This window comes from Phycodurus eques, chromosome 19 (assembly GCF_024500275.1).
Source record: "Phycodurus eques isolate BA_2022a chromosome 19, UOR_Pequ_1.1, whole genome shotgun sequence".
NCBI classification, from domain to species: domain Eukaryota; kingdom Metazoa; phylum Chordata; class Actinopteri; order Syngnathiformes; family Syngnathidae; genus Phycodurus; species Phycodurus eques.
In genome coordinates, this window is record NC_084543.1 from 5,386,161 (window position 1) to 5,402,018 (window position 15,858).

At 43.1% G+C, this 15,858-nt stretch overlaps 2 protein-coding genes across 3 annotated transcripts; both read left to right on the forward strand.

Annotated features, from left to right (window-relative positions):
- Positions 1-3,657: 3,657 nt before the first annotated feature.
- Positions 3,658-6,601, forward strand: LOC133395252 (gap junction gamma-1 protein-like). The gene is made up of 2 exons (XM_061664012.1): positions 3,658-3,708; positions 5,285-6,601. The coding sequence occupies exon 2, from the start codon at positions 5,297-5,299 to the stop codon at positions 6,599-6,601; it is 1,305 nt and encodes a 434-aa protein (XP_061519996.1). The 5' UTR covers positions 3,658-3,708; positions 5,285-5,296.
- A 3,335-nt stretch (positions 6,602-9,936) lies between these two features.
- Positions 9,937-15,637, forward strand: dbf4b (DBF4B-CDC7 kinase regulatory subunit). Of its 2 annotated transcripts, XR_009770413.1 has the most exons (13): positions 9,937-10,027; positions 11,190-11,355; positions 11,447-11,623; positions 11,900-11,950; positions 12,026-12,095; positions 12,306-12,370; positions 12,574-12,613; positions 12,707-12,752; positions 13,526-13,654; positions 13,743-13,866; positions 13,943-14,076; positions 14,185-15,410; positions 15,484-15,637. XR_009770413.1 is itself a non-coding variant. In XM_061706331.1 (12 exons), exons 2-12 carry the CDS (start codon positions 11,197-11,199, stop codon positions 14,747-14,749), a joined length of 1,560 nt encoding a protein of 519 aa, XP_061562315.1. In that variant the 5' UTR covers positions 9,937-10,027; positions 11,190-11,196; the 3' UTR covers positions 14,750-15,637. The 2 variants fall into 2 exon arrangements, 1 of the variants encoding a protein (XP_061562315.1); XM_061706331.1 differs by having other exon boundaries at positions 14,185-15,637.
- The last annotated feature ends 221 nt before the right edge of the window (positions 15,638-15,858 follow it).

Below are 15,858 nucleotides of genomic sequence, written 5' to 3' on the forward strand. Positions count from 1 at the left end.
GGTTATTCCAATTGCATTCCCAACAAACCACTGTAATTCACGTGTGTATATACAAGTGATACACACACACACACACACACGTGTATATATATATATATATATATATATATATATGTAATAGAATTGTTTTGTTTGAAAATCACATTTTTCACAAAGGTTCATGTCTGTGTTTACGTCATACATTTCTGTGTTTAAGCACCTTCACTTAATATTTGTCCAACATAAAAATACTAAAAGAATAAACTTTTTTTGTTCAACAAAATAGGCAAATTAATTTCACTTCATATTTTTACTATAACACAAAAATATTGATTGCATTTTTTTTAATGTTATATTTTTAAAAAAGCACATTCAGATTTTTGTGCACTAACCTAACATTGTTGTGTTTAATTTTAACACAATAGGCAAATTAACTTAGTTAAACGCAAAAATATGAAATGCATCAAACTAATATTTTTGTGTAAAATTGTTTTTGTTTAATTCACAAGAAATAATACATGAACTCAATCTTATTAATGCGCAAAAATATGAAAACCATTAAGCTAATATTTTTGTTGGACTTTTTTTTTTTTTCTTTTTCTTATTTTGTCAATTTTTCTCTGGTCGTGGGGTTTGTTTGTATTGTCCAAATGTCCACATATGAGCACGAAAAACGTTAATGCTCCATAATGACTGTGGGAGATGCGAACAAAAGCGCGAAAAATAGCGTCTTAAAAAAAAGGACACGTGGATGAGAAGATCCTCAAGGTCAAGGAAGGACAGTTGGACAGTGTTGTGATGAAGTGGACGGGACAACCGATGACTCTTTTAGTCTTCAAAGTCGATGACATGTTGCCTCAGTTGCCCCAGATGGAAAGAGAATACGAAAAGAGGGGTGGATGACAGAAAGAAGGGAGCAGGGAGGAGTCTTTACTGTGTGTTTTTATAAAATACATTATAGAGTACATCTTTTTTTGAATCAAAAGCATGGCATGTCAATCAATTTCAATGGGGAAAGATGATTTGAGGTTTGTGCGAGTGTTTTGAGTCGCGAGCATGGACATTCAACTCGTATCTCAAGGCACCGCTGTGAGGTGCAAGAAGTTGCGCGTAAATGCTGGAGAGCTGATGCCAATCGGAAATGCTGTCAAATGAAATTGAAAAGTCAGAACTGGAGAGTGTGAGACAAAAAATATATAGGAAAAAAAAAGAAAACATTAATTTGGGATTTTGTTTTCACCGAAAATGATGACTTTTTAAAATTCTGAACATGTTGACGTTGAAAATTATCAATTAGATGTAATTAAACAAAAAAAAAAATAATATCTCCATTTATTTTTTTAAAACAAATTCTTGTGGAATTATTATGAATTATTGTTTGAATGTGAAAATCAGTTGCCCGGGTGGATATTCCTAACAAGAGGATTTTGACTTTGTAATGGTCGAATCGAATCTTGTAATATTTCAAAAATATTTTCAAACGAAGGCGTTTTCCCCTCCAGGCAGCACAAATCCTCTCCGTGATGGCAATCACATATATTGAATATATGACTGAAGTCTCAATTTTAAAAGACAGCAAAGGCTTTAGGCTGCGCTATTGTTGTCTTTGCTGACGTCAGAGTTTGAATCAGTCACTTTCGTCATGCGTAACAAGGTTTGAAATGCTTAAGTCAGCCAAAAAGTGTTCCTGTTGACGTGTGCACATCTGTTAACCACAACATCACAGTCGCTCTCGTGTGCATTTAACACTTCATTTCAAGAGGGGAAGGAAAAATAAACAAGTCGAATAATGCGGTTGCACAAGTATGCACACCCTCTTATAACTGGGATATGGCTGTGCGCCGAATGAACCCATCTCATAGTCAGCACACACCTGCCACCATTAATTGAAAGTGCTTTTGATGAACCCAAAATATAGTTCACATGTTCAAGTAGGCTTTTCTTGGCATTTATGGCGAATCATGGCCAAAAGGTTCAACCTCGGTTTAATTGGACCATACCAAAATCTCCCAATCACACATGGGAAAATGTGTTGTGGTCGGTCGGGGACTGTTTTCCTTCCGCCTTAGATATAGTGGTAGGAATTTTGAGCAGTTCAAAAGAGCAGTTGGTGTTAGCGTAAAACCTTCAGGCTTCTGCTGGAAAGCAAAAAAAAAAAAAAAAAAAAAAAAAAAATCCTAATAATATTTGGAGGTGTTGCGGCTTGTATAAATGGGACTCATGACTTCTCTTCATTCCGCCCCTCTGATGAACTCGGTCGCATCGTCCTTGTCAGTAACCAGAAGCTGAGTGAGCAAAACAAGGAACGCGTCACCCTCCCCTCACTTCCGTTGCTCTTTAGCGGCATGTCGCTCATATTAGAGGGAGCAGAAGCAACACAAAATGAAAAGTATTGATCCTTTCATTTGGTCACATTGACCGGTGCTGTGTGTATTAGGGCTAAATAGGCTCAAGATAGAACAATTGTCAGCGACCTCCAGCGGGAAGTGAATGCAGAGGAGATCCGATGAAACCGATCAATCCAATTTGACTCGCTTTCATTCAATTTCCGCCTTGAAAGGTGAACGATAACTCACTTGCAGGATTTGAGCCCTGTAGGGGGTCACGCTGAGTTGTAAGGAGCCAAAACGCCATCAGGCTGATGACTTTGTTTGTGGCCATCTTGCGATATCATCTCACGTGTGCACAAATAGCCGCTGGGCTTCTTTCTGTTAGCGATTCTCAAAATGTTGCATATGTTTTCCACTAGTGGGACGCTCGCTCCCTCTCGTGATATGTGAAAGAATCACTGCCTAAAAGTACAGTTCAGTTGTATTTAACTTTTTTTAAGTGCACTACATTTCATCTAGAAATAGAGAACTACTTACTTTTGAAACTTTTACTCGGGTAACAGTACTTCTACTGCTACTAGTTCAACGACTACTACTACATAAAATATATATTTGTGCAGTGTTCAAGCTGTTGTTAGTGTTACAGTGGCTTACAATAATATTACATTTACTTACAACACTTACCACTTAGGTCTACTATGCTACTGTATTTTCAAGTGGGTCATTATGGAAGTACTTGGAGAGTATTTTTTTTTAGGTGGTAAAAAAAAAAAAATCAAACCACATCACTCCCTTTCTGTCGACCTTGCACTTAAGGTTCAGATACAACCTTAAAAAAAAAAAAAAATACAAAGGTGTTACAGCCTTGCAGTCCCCCAAATTGTTGAATTCACTTTCTTTTAAACAAAGCCACCGCTTCGGGCACCATTTTTTTAAAAAGGCAGTTCAAAACAAATTTGTTTCTGCAGGCCTGCCAATACAAGCACGACTGTATTATGTCAAGCAATTTGCGTGAGTCCTCTCTAGGGAAATTGCCATACAAACAAAGTGCTTACTAGTGACAATGTGGAATTTGTCCTCTCTCTCTCTCTCTCTCTCTCTCTCTCTCTCTCTCCCTCTCTCTCTTTCTCCCTCTCTCTCTCTCTCTCTCTCTCTCTCTGGATGCTAATTGAAGTCTCTTTCACCACTGCCATTTGCTTCCTTGACGACTGCTCTTTGCTGCTCTCTCTTCGCTTCAGCTCACTCGCCACCGTTTCCAACCCTTACAATTAACCAGGCCTTATTATTAGAATAATTTTTTTGATACTTTTGTTTTTGTGTGTGCGTGAAGCTGTTCAACGTGTGAAGTCCCAACTTCAGCCCAAATGTGGGCTATTTAGAGGAGGACTGGGCAACAAATGTAAGTTGGTCTTCTATAAAAAAATTAATAAAAATACGTTAAGCGTAAAACCAAATGCGAAATTTTTGAAAGTGTTGTGTTTGCAAGACGACCTTTAACTTGTGATTTAAAGTTGAATAAGGGCGAAGTCTGCCCCAAAGCTATCGAGCTAGGTTTGCTAATTGGCTAATAGCTACATGTGTAAAATTTGCAAGCATGTTTTTTTTTTTTTTTTTTGCCCGATTGTAAATGCTCATTTCTTTATTTTTTTCCCCCCTCATTTGAAATAATGTTTGTATAAACTTAAAACATATAGTATCTTGTATAGGTTTAATTATTGGTAATGACATCATTGTATAACTTAACCCACATTACAATTAGAAAAGTGCTATATAAGTGTAATGCATTATTATTTAAAACAATGAATTACAAATTTAATGTACATACACATCGTCGCTATCGGATGACCAATTTCATTTTTTTTCCACAAATCAATACTAATGGTCAGTCACCATGTGGTCAGTTATTATTATTGTTATTATTACTTTACAAATTATTAACCAATCTAATGTCAAAAAAAATAGCTTGAGAGAAAATCTATTGACTCCCTTGGACGCTGCGGGAGCCTCGCAGCATGATGTCACCTCAAGATTGAAAGTCTTTATGTTCTTAATTATCCGGTTCTTTTATTGATAACATTTGTGGAAGGTGTCAATAATCCAACCAGTAAACCAGACCAGAATTACAGTAAAAAAGAATATACATACAGCAAGTGAAGTGGACGGTCTACCGTCCAGCAGAATGAGCTGCAAACGTCCTTATTCAGTCCTACGAAGAGTTTTGATGAGATGTCAAACTTGAATTAAATAATAAATGCAAATTCATGAGACGCTGAGTGGATTAATATTCCACCTGAAACATGTCAACACAGAACGCGGAATTGCTGGTGGATACAGCGTAGACAGGTTCCACTCGTCTATCGGCAATGGCCAGGACAGGAATTTCCATTTTCTGAGCCGCTTCTCCTCACTAGGGTCGCGGGCGTGCTGGCGTGCTGGAGCCCATCCCAGCTGTCATCGGGCAGGAGGCGGGGTACACCCTGAACTGGTTGCCAGCCAATCGCAGGGCACATACAAACAGACGACCATTCGCACTCACATGCACACCTACGGGCAATTTAGAGTCTCCAATTGATGCATGTTTTTTGGGATGTGCGAGGAAACCGGAGTGCCCGGAGAAAACCCACGCAGGCACGGGGAGAACATGCAAACTCCACACAGTCGGGGCCGGGGATTGAACCCGGGTCCTCAGAACTGTGAGGCTGACGCTCTAACCAGTCTCCACCGTGCCGCCCATGCCGCCCATGCCGCAACAAGAAGGGAAATTACAACTTCTGAAGCAGTTTTTGCGGGTGCTTATCAGTCAGGATTTGTGTGTGTTTGCTGACTGATTGAGAGAATGAAGAATGAAGAGGCCTTCATTCTCCATAAAGGCAGACTGATTATGTGTAGGAAAAAGTGATCAACTTTGGCGCCCGTTTTTTTTATGTCAATGCTGCTAACAGAACTCCAGCTAAGCAATGCTTCTCTCCCCACAGGACCGTGTAACAATGAGCTGGAGTTTCCTGACTCGGCTGCTGGATGAAATCTATAACCATTCCACGTTTGTGGGCAAGCTGTGGCTCACCGTCCTCATCATTTTCCGCATCGTCCTGACCGCCGTCGGGGGAGAGTCCATCTACTACGACGAGCAGAGCAAGTTCGTTTGCAACACGGGTCAGCCGGGCTGCGAGAACATCTGTTACGACGCCTTTGCGCCGCTCTCGCACGTGCGCTTCTGGGTCTTCCAAATCATTTTGGTGGCCACGCCCTCTGTCATGTACCTGGGCTACGCCCTCAACAGGATCGACCTTGTGGAGGAGCGGGCGGACTGCGGGGGAGCGAGCGGTTTGTCCCGCAAGACAGCCAAAAAGCGCTATCTCGCCGATAGGAAGCAGCGCAGCGCAGTGCAAGTGCCGCAGGACGATGAAGAAGCTGAGGCTAGGATCTATGAGAAGGCAAAATCGGAGGGCAAGGGCGGCGGCGCGACCAAAGGAGGCGTCGGACAAGCGGACGTCAAGGCGCGCCACGATGGGAGGCAGCGCATCAAACAGGATGGTCTGATGCGTATGTATGTCTTTCAGCTGCTAGCGCGCACCATCCTGGAGGTGACCTTCTTGGCCTTACAGTACTACCTGTATGGCTTCACCATGCCCGCCACCTACGTGTGCTCAAAAAAGCCCTGCCCCCACAAAGTGGACTGCTTCGTGTCGCGGCCCACGGAGAAGACCATCTTCCTCCTCATCATGTACAGCATCTCCTTTCTCTGTCTGGCCCTCAACATTTGGGAGATGCTCCATCTTGGCGTCGGTACCATCTATGACATTCTAAGAACCCGTGACTGGCGCCTCTCAGACGAAGATCCCCTCGGTGTGTCAAGGGGGTCGGAGAGCGAGGAATACGACAGCTACCCCTCCCCTTGGAACACGCCATCCGCCCCACCGGAGTACAACATCGCCGTCAAGCCCCTCATGGTGTACACGCGATCCCCCGGCCAGACACTCCCTGCCCTCGAGTTGGCCAAAATTAAAACGGCGGGCCAGCAGAACCGCGCCAACGCAGCCCACGAGGACCGCCAGCGTTACGCCGATGGTAAAAACAACCTAAAGGTCGCTGCCCCTCACGATACCCACGAAAAGGAGTCTTTGCCCCAGCCCCAAAAGGAGGCTGACACTCAGCAGAACCTCCGGAGCAACAAGCGCAAAGCCCCCCGTGAGCATACACACGCCAAGCAGACCTGCAGCAAGGCAAACCATGGCAGCAGCAGCAGCAGAAGCGTCAAATACGGAGAGATAAAGGATTCTGATTGGATCTGAAAATGCATAGAATGTGGAAAATCTATTAATTAGCATTTAAATACCAATGCGGTGACCTGAAGTGCCTTGTTTTCAAAGAGGAGTGACGGTACATTTTTTTGGAGTCAATCTAATGCCACCAACACCAGGATACGCATTAAGAAGCTGCTGTTTTTTTTTCCTTTTTTCCTCTCCTTTTACATTCACAATTTTCTCCGGGTACTCTGGCTTTCTCCCACATTCCAAAAACATGCATGTTAGGTTAATTGAACACTCTAATTTGTCGACTGTTGTGAATGTGATTGTGAATGGTCTATATGACAAATGGAAATAAGCAGGGAGAAATTGAAAGGTCATAAGGGTTGACAGCTTTCCGTTAAAACACAAAACACACAAGAGGAAAATCCATCGGGATACTCGACCCCCGAACCTACGACCGAGTCAATGTGGTGGAAGAAGAAGTGGTCTGTCGCGGATTGGTGGAGATGGCCGCAACGTCCGACACTACTGCCCAAGACGAGGCCGAATGCGCTGACCTAAAAGTGAATTCAGGAACCAAACAGGTAATGAAATTTGACCGTTCATGAGCGGCGTCAACACTGATTGAAAATACAGATCCTTTCTTTAGTTCATATTGACAGACGCTGGTTCTATTACAACTAAATAGGCTCAATATCAAACAATTGTCAGTGACCTCCAGCAGGAAGACAATGGAGAGGAAATCCAATTAGCATCAATGTAGAACAATGACAAAATTGGGAATTCCCCTCCCAATTCCGAAACAGATTTGCAATGTTTTCTTGTTGTTGTTTTTTTTAACCTTGTACGTGAATACTGCTGTTTGATAAGATACAATACTGTATCCGCAAATTTTAACAGATCTGATGATTAAAAAGAGTACTTTACAAATAGTCCTTATTGGTCTTTATGTAGGTTGATTATTGACGACAATGACTTCTTGTAGTTCCCCCAAACCTCAGCACAGTATTTTAACTACGGTAGAACTAGGGAGCAGTACATACATTCATGCTAACATGCTTCAAGTTATTAGTGCTGAGAAATCAAAGCGATCAAATATCTATGACATGAAATGTATCCTCTTTGAAAACTACAGTGCATGAAAGCTAAATATTTGTATGGCTTCATATTTTTTTTAGGCTCACTTGATGCGCAAACTAAGGCAGTGACCACAGAGGTAAATATGTTTAACTTTATCACACTATCAGTAAATATAGTCACTGAATATGTGCCTTTACAAAGATAATAATGCTGAGTTTGGTTGACGCTGTCACCTTTTTATTTTACTAATGTGGCTGTAATGTTTTTAATATTTTGTTTACCACATTTCGCTCCAGGAAAGAGGCAATCATTATTAATCATGGTCAAAACTGAATTTTTGATGTCACTTGTATTGCCTCTTACTGTGCAGCTGCAGCTCATGAATAACCTGGGTGTCTTCCATGGTAGTGTTTTATTTATTTATTTATTTTTAAATCGCTAGCTAAACTTTTGATGTCCTTAATTAAAAAAAAAAATAAATCAAAATCAAAATCAAAACCACTGTGGCGTGAGCATACTTCATGCCTTCAAGTTGAAAGTCGTGGCACGTTTGATGCTTTGGAATTCAAGACAAAAGACAAAAAAATGTTTTGTAACAGGATTGTTTTCGTAATTCATCACGCCCGTCAGTGAGGTGTTTAGCTCGTAGCAAGTCGCTTTAGAACAAGGCCGGCAGACATGTCCCTGCCTGTCGCCCACGAAGGCAAAACAGATCCAGACTGATGCGTCTTGCTTCTTCACGAGGATGTCTGCAAGAGCGCGAGGGTTTGCAGCCACTTCTGTCTTTAGTGCGTCATTTATTTATAATACTGTTTTCAGTCATTTGTATATCGGCCAGCAGCTGGCTGGGCGGACAGGAACTGGTCGTCGCGGCCTTGGTCTATTAGGATGTCCAGTTGCGGGCCCGAGTACCCCGACGCCATTGTTGCGGCGTCGTACGCCTCTCAGGTGGTACCCCAAAAATCCTGATTGTGTAAAGCCTCAGTGCTGCTAACAAACCTCAGGTTCATCAATGCGTCTCTTTCCACAGGTGACAAAAAGCTGTTCCTCGGCTGTGGAACAATGAGCTGGAGTTTAATGGATGAACTATACAATCATTCGATGTTTGTGGGCAAGTTGTGGCTCACCGCCCTCATCATTCTCCGCATCACGCTGACCGCTCTCGTCGGAGTGCCGTCTACTACGAGCGAAGCATTTTGGATGCCTACAATGCCTTTGCGCCGCTTTCGCATGTGTGCTTGTGGGTCTTGCGGATCATTTTGGTGGCCATTCCCTCAAACATTTACCTGGGCTATGTCCTCAACAGTTCAGGTTCAATAGCCTTTATTGTCATTATGAGAACATAACGAGCTGGGCGACAATAAGACGGCGTGCCAGTGACCCATCTATTTTATTTGTAAATATTACCTTATACAATCTGAATGTCATCTGTTTGAATTTAATGACATACTATAACCTTTAAGTGTTTCCAAATACAATGTAAGTTTCGAGACTGCTGTTTCACTATTACACCAACAGGGGATAATCAACATTTGTTAGTCCTGGCACGCACTCTGGGCGGCACGGGTGGACGACTGGTTAGAGCGTCTGCCTCACAGTTCTGAGGACTGGGGTTCAATCCCTGGCCCTGCCTGTGTGGAGTTTGCATGTTCTCCCCATGCCTGCGTGGGTTTTCTCCGGGCACTCCGGTTTCCTCCCACATCCCAAAAACACGCATGAATTGGATAGTCTAAATTGCCCGTAGGTGTGAATGTGAGTACGAATGGTTGTTTGTTTGTATGTGCCCTGCAATTGGCTGGCAACCAGTTCTGGGTGTACCCCGGCTCCTTCCCGACGATAGCTGGGATAGGCTCCAGCATGCCCGCGACCCAAGTGAGGAGAAGCGGCTTAAAAAATGGATGGATGGATGGCACGCACTCTGAGTAGAAAAATAAATCCTATTGCTGTGTTGTAACAAATAAAGAAAAACAGCTTTTTTGTTTGTTTAATGCATAACTGTAACAATAAACATTGCATACCTGTAACAATAATAAAAAATTAAAAAAACAATAAACATTCATTTAGACACACACACGTTAATATACTGTTATTCATTAACTTCCAAAACCAAACCAGTTGTTTTTTTTGTTTTGTTTTTTGGTCCGTCTCGGTCTGTCCAAGCGACGCACACTGTAAACCAAAGCAGTAATCATTACCGACCACTTGGTGGCGGTAACTGACTACCATAATTTGCAAACCGCCGTTACACATAACGAAGAAGACGACTAATGTCCCGGATGTGTCTTTTGCTGTTTTTTAAAAAATCGGCGGTAGCTACTAGCTTGCCTGTCCGTCATCCTTTTGGAGTCCTTATTAAATTAGAAACCATCAAATACAAACTTCACGCAGGTAAGTAGCATGGATTCGATTTCTTCTGTAGGCTTGGGAGATATCTGAGTTCCAAAGCGACCGTTTCCACCGAGCAAACGTGACGGACGCGGGTTGTTTAGTTGAAGGACAGCTAACAAGCTTATCCGCTCTGTGAGCTCGCAGTTGGCTGGCTTTGTTGCTTGCCATTGCCTATATTTGTAGCGTTATTTAAAAAAAATATATATTACATGGACAGTTTTGAGATCCCGTATCAGATTGCAGTAATGTACAATACGCGAATATATATACATAATTTATTTTTAAAAAACGAGTTTAAAATGATAACAATCATATTGTTGCTCTTGGATCTCTTTGGTTTGCGTGTGCTTAATATAATATTCACCGGGTGTGCTCTACTGTATGTTAACCCTAATTTTATTACTTTTTTTATGGGTAACAAATGTTCATATTAGTGTTTTTTTCCCTTCTAAAAATAGTCTTTTATACTCAATGTTTCCCATTTGCCAAAAATGAAATGAGAAATTAAATCATCATACGTCAGTATTTTTCTGCTTTTCTTCACTAACACAACTTCAGACTTGCTCGAAATCCCAAACTTTTCAAATTGTAAACCCTTTTAAATGTCAGTTTTATTATCCATACACATACCACCCATACAATCTAAATTATTTTCCATATAATAAGTAGTATGGTGCAGCGGTGATTACAGTTTTGGATATGTCAAAGACTGTGAAACTGATATGACTAAATAAGTACATTATATGTACAGTAGTTCCAAATATTCCCCCTTTCGTTCCCAAATGCCTCATTGGCTTCCATTAAAAGCACCATTTTAATCTTTGTCTTTGCAGAATGAAACCATGCATTCAGTCAGGTCAGCATTTCATGTAGAAGATCAATGATATTTGACATTTTTAGTGTATTTTGTTTTTGTTGGCTGACTCGTAAAATTATTTATTTTTTTGTTAGAAATTGAATCCTAAAAATGGTTGACTATTTGATCAAAATGATGTTAATTCAAGATGAAAAAGATTGCTTTTTTATAGCAGTTTATATTTGTATGTCTAAATTTTTGCTGTGCAGACATTCAAAGGATAATAAATGTGAGGAGGGCACAAGGGTTCAGAAGCGGCCCTACGGGACATGTTTAATGCTTTCTAACTTGACCTTGCTGTACCAGGAATATCATGCTGCGACAGCAGCAGCAGCAGTGTGAAGAGGAGCCAGGACTTTTAGGAAAACTTTGTCCTGGGGAGAAGAAGCTACAGGGGAAGACCTTCTATTTGGACAATGTAAAGAAACGTGCTACAGCCCTGCTTTTGGAAGCCATATCTCTCCTCGGAGGGGTACGTCATACGTCTTATTTGCTATGTTAATAAACACACGAAGGACTCTGTACTCCAGAAACCAATAAACATTTTCTTCTGCTTTCCAAAGGGGGTGGAGAGCTTCCTCCACAGAGATGTGAGCTTTGTGGTTACGGGAAGTCAAGAGAGGCTGGAGGAGAAAAGGCCTGCAGGAAGCAAGAGTTGCGATGAGTCTCACCAGCCTTTGAAGCAGCGAGAAAGCGTCCCCGACAACAACAAACAGCGACCAGTCACTCCGCGCCCGGTGGTACTACACAGATTATTTATTCATGTGCCTGGCAGAAATGCAATAAATGAGTGATTCCCAACCATTGTGCTGCGGCATGTTAGCTTGCTATGAGAAATTATCAGGTGTGCCAGTGTAAATGATCCAATTTCACTTAACTGAAAGTTGGGGGGCCAAGGGAGTGAGCCTTGCCACAAATAGCAAAAAAATAAAAATGAAAGTGATAATCCCCCCCCAAAAAACAAAAATTATAATTGCGTATTACTACAACTTCTACAATCCAACTATCTTCTGCAGGCTTGTGGCAGCCGAGGAAAAGCCCTGCTCGAAAAAGCGATTCGGAACAATGTAAGTCGCTTGTCTGCAGCATTTGCGACACCTTTTGCTGTTTGTTCTGAACAGAAATGGATTTTTATTTCGTAGGAGCGGTTGCAGGGGAGCAACGTGTTGGCAAATGCCCGTTCGTGGGGAGTGAGCATTGTGCATGCGGATGGTATCCTTTGCACTAGTCCAAATCGGTGTCTGCAATTTTCAGTTAAACCTGACTTGTGTGCGCTGACATCCGTGGTGCAGTGAACCTTTGCCGACAGCAGGTGGCGCCATGCGAGTGCGCCTCTTCCAGGTTGAGACCTCAAAGTAGACTCTGATTCATCTTTGAAATGTTTGTCTTTTAACGTTGTAGTGCTCCTTAATGTTGCCACAGATGTTCTTTTATACTTGAAGGAGCTGAGCAGTGAGCGGGTTGTTGCGAAACCCAGCAGGCATGAGGTAAGAGAACAATACCGTAAGAAAAGAAACAGTGAAAAAATACAGCGCAACCTCCAAAAGTTGAAGTATTTGGAATTCAAGCAACATTTCATCCATCCATTCCACTTTGCAGGTTCCCCTGTAGTTAAACGTAAATAAGAAACATGTAAGCCTTTCATTGTTAAGAAGTGTTATGTAATTAAGTGGAGCTGTCTCTTTCACAGAGGACTTCCACCAAGCAGCCGTCTTGTCATGTTGTCAAAGGTTAGTGAAGTTGACATAAATCGTCTAATACTGTAATGCCTTCGCTGACGAACGGGATCCTAATCTCGTAATTATGTTCTTTATATTTGACAGCTGCGCCTCTGAGATCTCCTTTTCTCAAAATTGAGGACATCAGCAGGTGAGTGTGACGCGAGTGTACAATGAGTGCATCGAAAAACTCGACTCACACTGTGGTCTCATTTTATTTATGTCACAAAAGCATTTGAACAGTATAAGTAAATTTATATCCACCGGTGCATGTCTGAATCCAAATGCCATCCAAAGAACATGTTTAAGTCAGCGTCGATGCAGCCAGCGTGACAATTTTTGATTAAGGTAGCTTGTGGTTTTTAGCTTTCGTACCCTCATATCCTATTGTGAAATTATACCTCACATGGCTGTAGTGGAGAGGTTTTGACTTTCCTAATCGCAGCCCGTTAACAAATGGCACCCTGTAACATGACGAGCTTGCGTCCCCCCCCCCCAGGGAGCCCCGAACTCGGACGGATAGCGTTTCTAGTTGTGCTCCTGCAGGGAACGTGTACACGAACAACTCTTTTCATTTCTCCTCTCATTTGTGCTAATTGAAGTATTTTGCCGAATGCTTGCATTACATTACTGAAGCAAATGGAGGAAATTGTTAAGCATTTTTGCTGGTGTTGGTTTGAAATAAGAGGAAGAAATGGAATGTTGTTGTCGTAGTTGTTTCCAGCATCGTTATAAATATTTCGGTATTTTTCATTTATTTGAATTGACACTATACCGCTGTATTTAACTGTGGTTATTTTCGTAGCTGCGGTTTTCTATTGTGTGTAGTTGCACTGCGCGTTTTGAGAGGGATTTCTCCATTTTTCGTTCGCCTGGCAAGTGTCACAATATGAAAGTCTACTGGTAATTGTTTGATGTAACCAGGAAGTACAAGCCCTTGCACGTGCAGTCCATGAGCTTCCCCTCGCTGTGCTACGTCGGCCGATTCAGTCCCTTCGAGTCTCCTCCTCCTCCTCGCTTTGAGAAGACTGCGCAAAGAGAAAATAAATCCAGGTTGGTCCAGCGAATGACTTCATGATTTCACGATTTCACTGTGAATATTTCATGATAATTGTGTTTTCGATTGTTGTGTCCTGATCAGGGCGAAGAGCAAAGTTCAAAGCCGCAATAGGGACAAATCTCAAACCCTGTCACCTTGGCCGCCGCGCAAGAAGGGCATCTCTTACTGCGAATGTTGCCTTCAATCCTTCACTAACCTAGACGAGGTGAGAATCTTTTCCTCGACTCTTTGTGGCTTCTTCTGAGCCGAGTGTTTGATTTGTGTTTATTTGCCTATTGCAGCACTGGCAGTCTGATCAACATCGGGCCTTTGCGCTGGAGACCTCAAATTATAGCGCCTTGGAGTGTCTTGTGGTCAAAATGGTTCCCAGCTTCAACCTCCATCCTTCGGGAGAAGGTGAAGAAGTCCTAAATAGGTGAGCTATGGTCACTTGTGTTGGCCCAACATCCCAAACGTACGTATTCTTACTCCTGAAGCTTGTTATGAAATGAGTTACTAAACTGTCCAAATGTTTTGTTTGTAGACTGCCCATCCCAGACATCTGTGAACTGGAGCCTCTGACTGATGCCGAGATCGAACATGAAGTTCAGGCCTTGCGAGGACAATCCTCCTGCCGCAAACCTGCGCTGGATCTTCCAGAATCACCAGAAGAACCGGATCATGTCCCATCTCCGGCCACAATATCAAGTGACATGCAGTGCCCCGAACCTGACAGCCTCCCCTACACTTCGACTGCGCCCTTGCGTATATTGGACAATTTGCCGCAAGTCCATTTTCCAGCCAGCCTGCAGCCTCCACCGCTCACCCTCCGCCCCACTACACAAGATGTATCTTCTGACCTATACGCCCTGCCTCCAGTCCTCAGCCCGAAAGTCTTCATTCCCGATGACATGGAGGCCCTTAGTCTGTACTCAGAACCTCCTGTCCTCAGTCCACAGAACTACATCACTGAGGATTATGATTATGACATGGAAACTAGAGCAAGTGTGTCAGAAGCTCTTCCCCTCTCTTTTCTCACTTCGTCCTTCCATGGCTGTGTCCAATGCGGAAGAAGAGAAGGTCCCCCGCCCAGAGGTAGTTTCAAGTGAGGCCTCGATTCCTATTAAGCAAGCTCGCCCGGCAACTCCAAACCTCAAAAAACGCCGTCGCCATTCCGGCTGCGAGCACAACCGCGAGAAAAGGAAAAGGACAGCACCCGACGACCTTGCAGAATCAGAAAGTCGCATTATTACAACGGATGAGTGTTGTTGTATTTCGGGGAGAACCTCTATTCAAATAGTGCAATCTAAAGAAAATAGCTCTCGAATAGACAGAATGTGTCCTCCTGCGGGAGATAGACTAGACTTTTCTCCATTTAACAGGTTGGCTCATTTTGTTGAAACAACATGGTCGCCTGCCTCAAAGTTCCCTTCACATCAGTGTCACGGCCTCTCCAGCCAAGACTCCCAACAATCCGCCTCGTTGTGCATCGACCCGGCGCTGATCCCGGACGTAGCCCGGCTCTCCCCGTCCTCGTCCGACTCTGACTGGGACCGCGAACTGCTGTCTCGCCTGGGTCCCGCGCGGACCGGGTCGGCGTCGGGCCCGGGCGACGCGGCGTCGGGCGAGCTGGACAAGGAGTTCCTCCGCAGGCCGTGCGCGTGGATGAGCGACACCAGCTACGAGTCGCGGCTGCACACCGCCCTGCAGCCGTCCACCGCCGCCGGGGAGCCCTCGGCTTTCTCCAGGACGGTGGTACAAATTGTTGAGGTACTTCACTGACTGCACTTTTTCCGGACTATCATTGTGAGGAACTCACTCGACCCTGTGCATTCTCTTGTAGAAAGTGTTTACAGCTTTGCATCTCCTCTCAATAGACAGACTTCCAAACAGGCAAGTGGGAACAAATAGTGGTGCCAACTTTTTATTTTGTCTGAGCTGCCAACTCATAAAAAGCCAGTGGGCTGTAAGATTGCTCGGCCTGCTAAAAACAAACGCTCCTCCCAAAAAATGAACCCACAAATTAGTGTAAGACTGATTGATAGTCGATATTTCTTTAATACCTGACAGTGTCACTTAAAACTAAGCATTATCTTTGTTAATGTATTATTTTTATGTTCAGCTAAATGTTGCCAATGTTGTGGCAGGTAATTATAAAGGCTGGCCCGAAAAATGCTTATTTTCAAGAAATGATGTTTTCAACATTTTGTTAAATTGG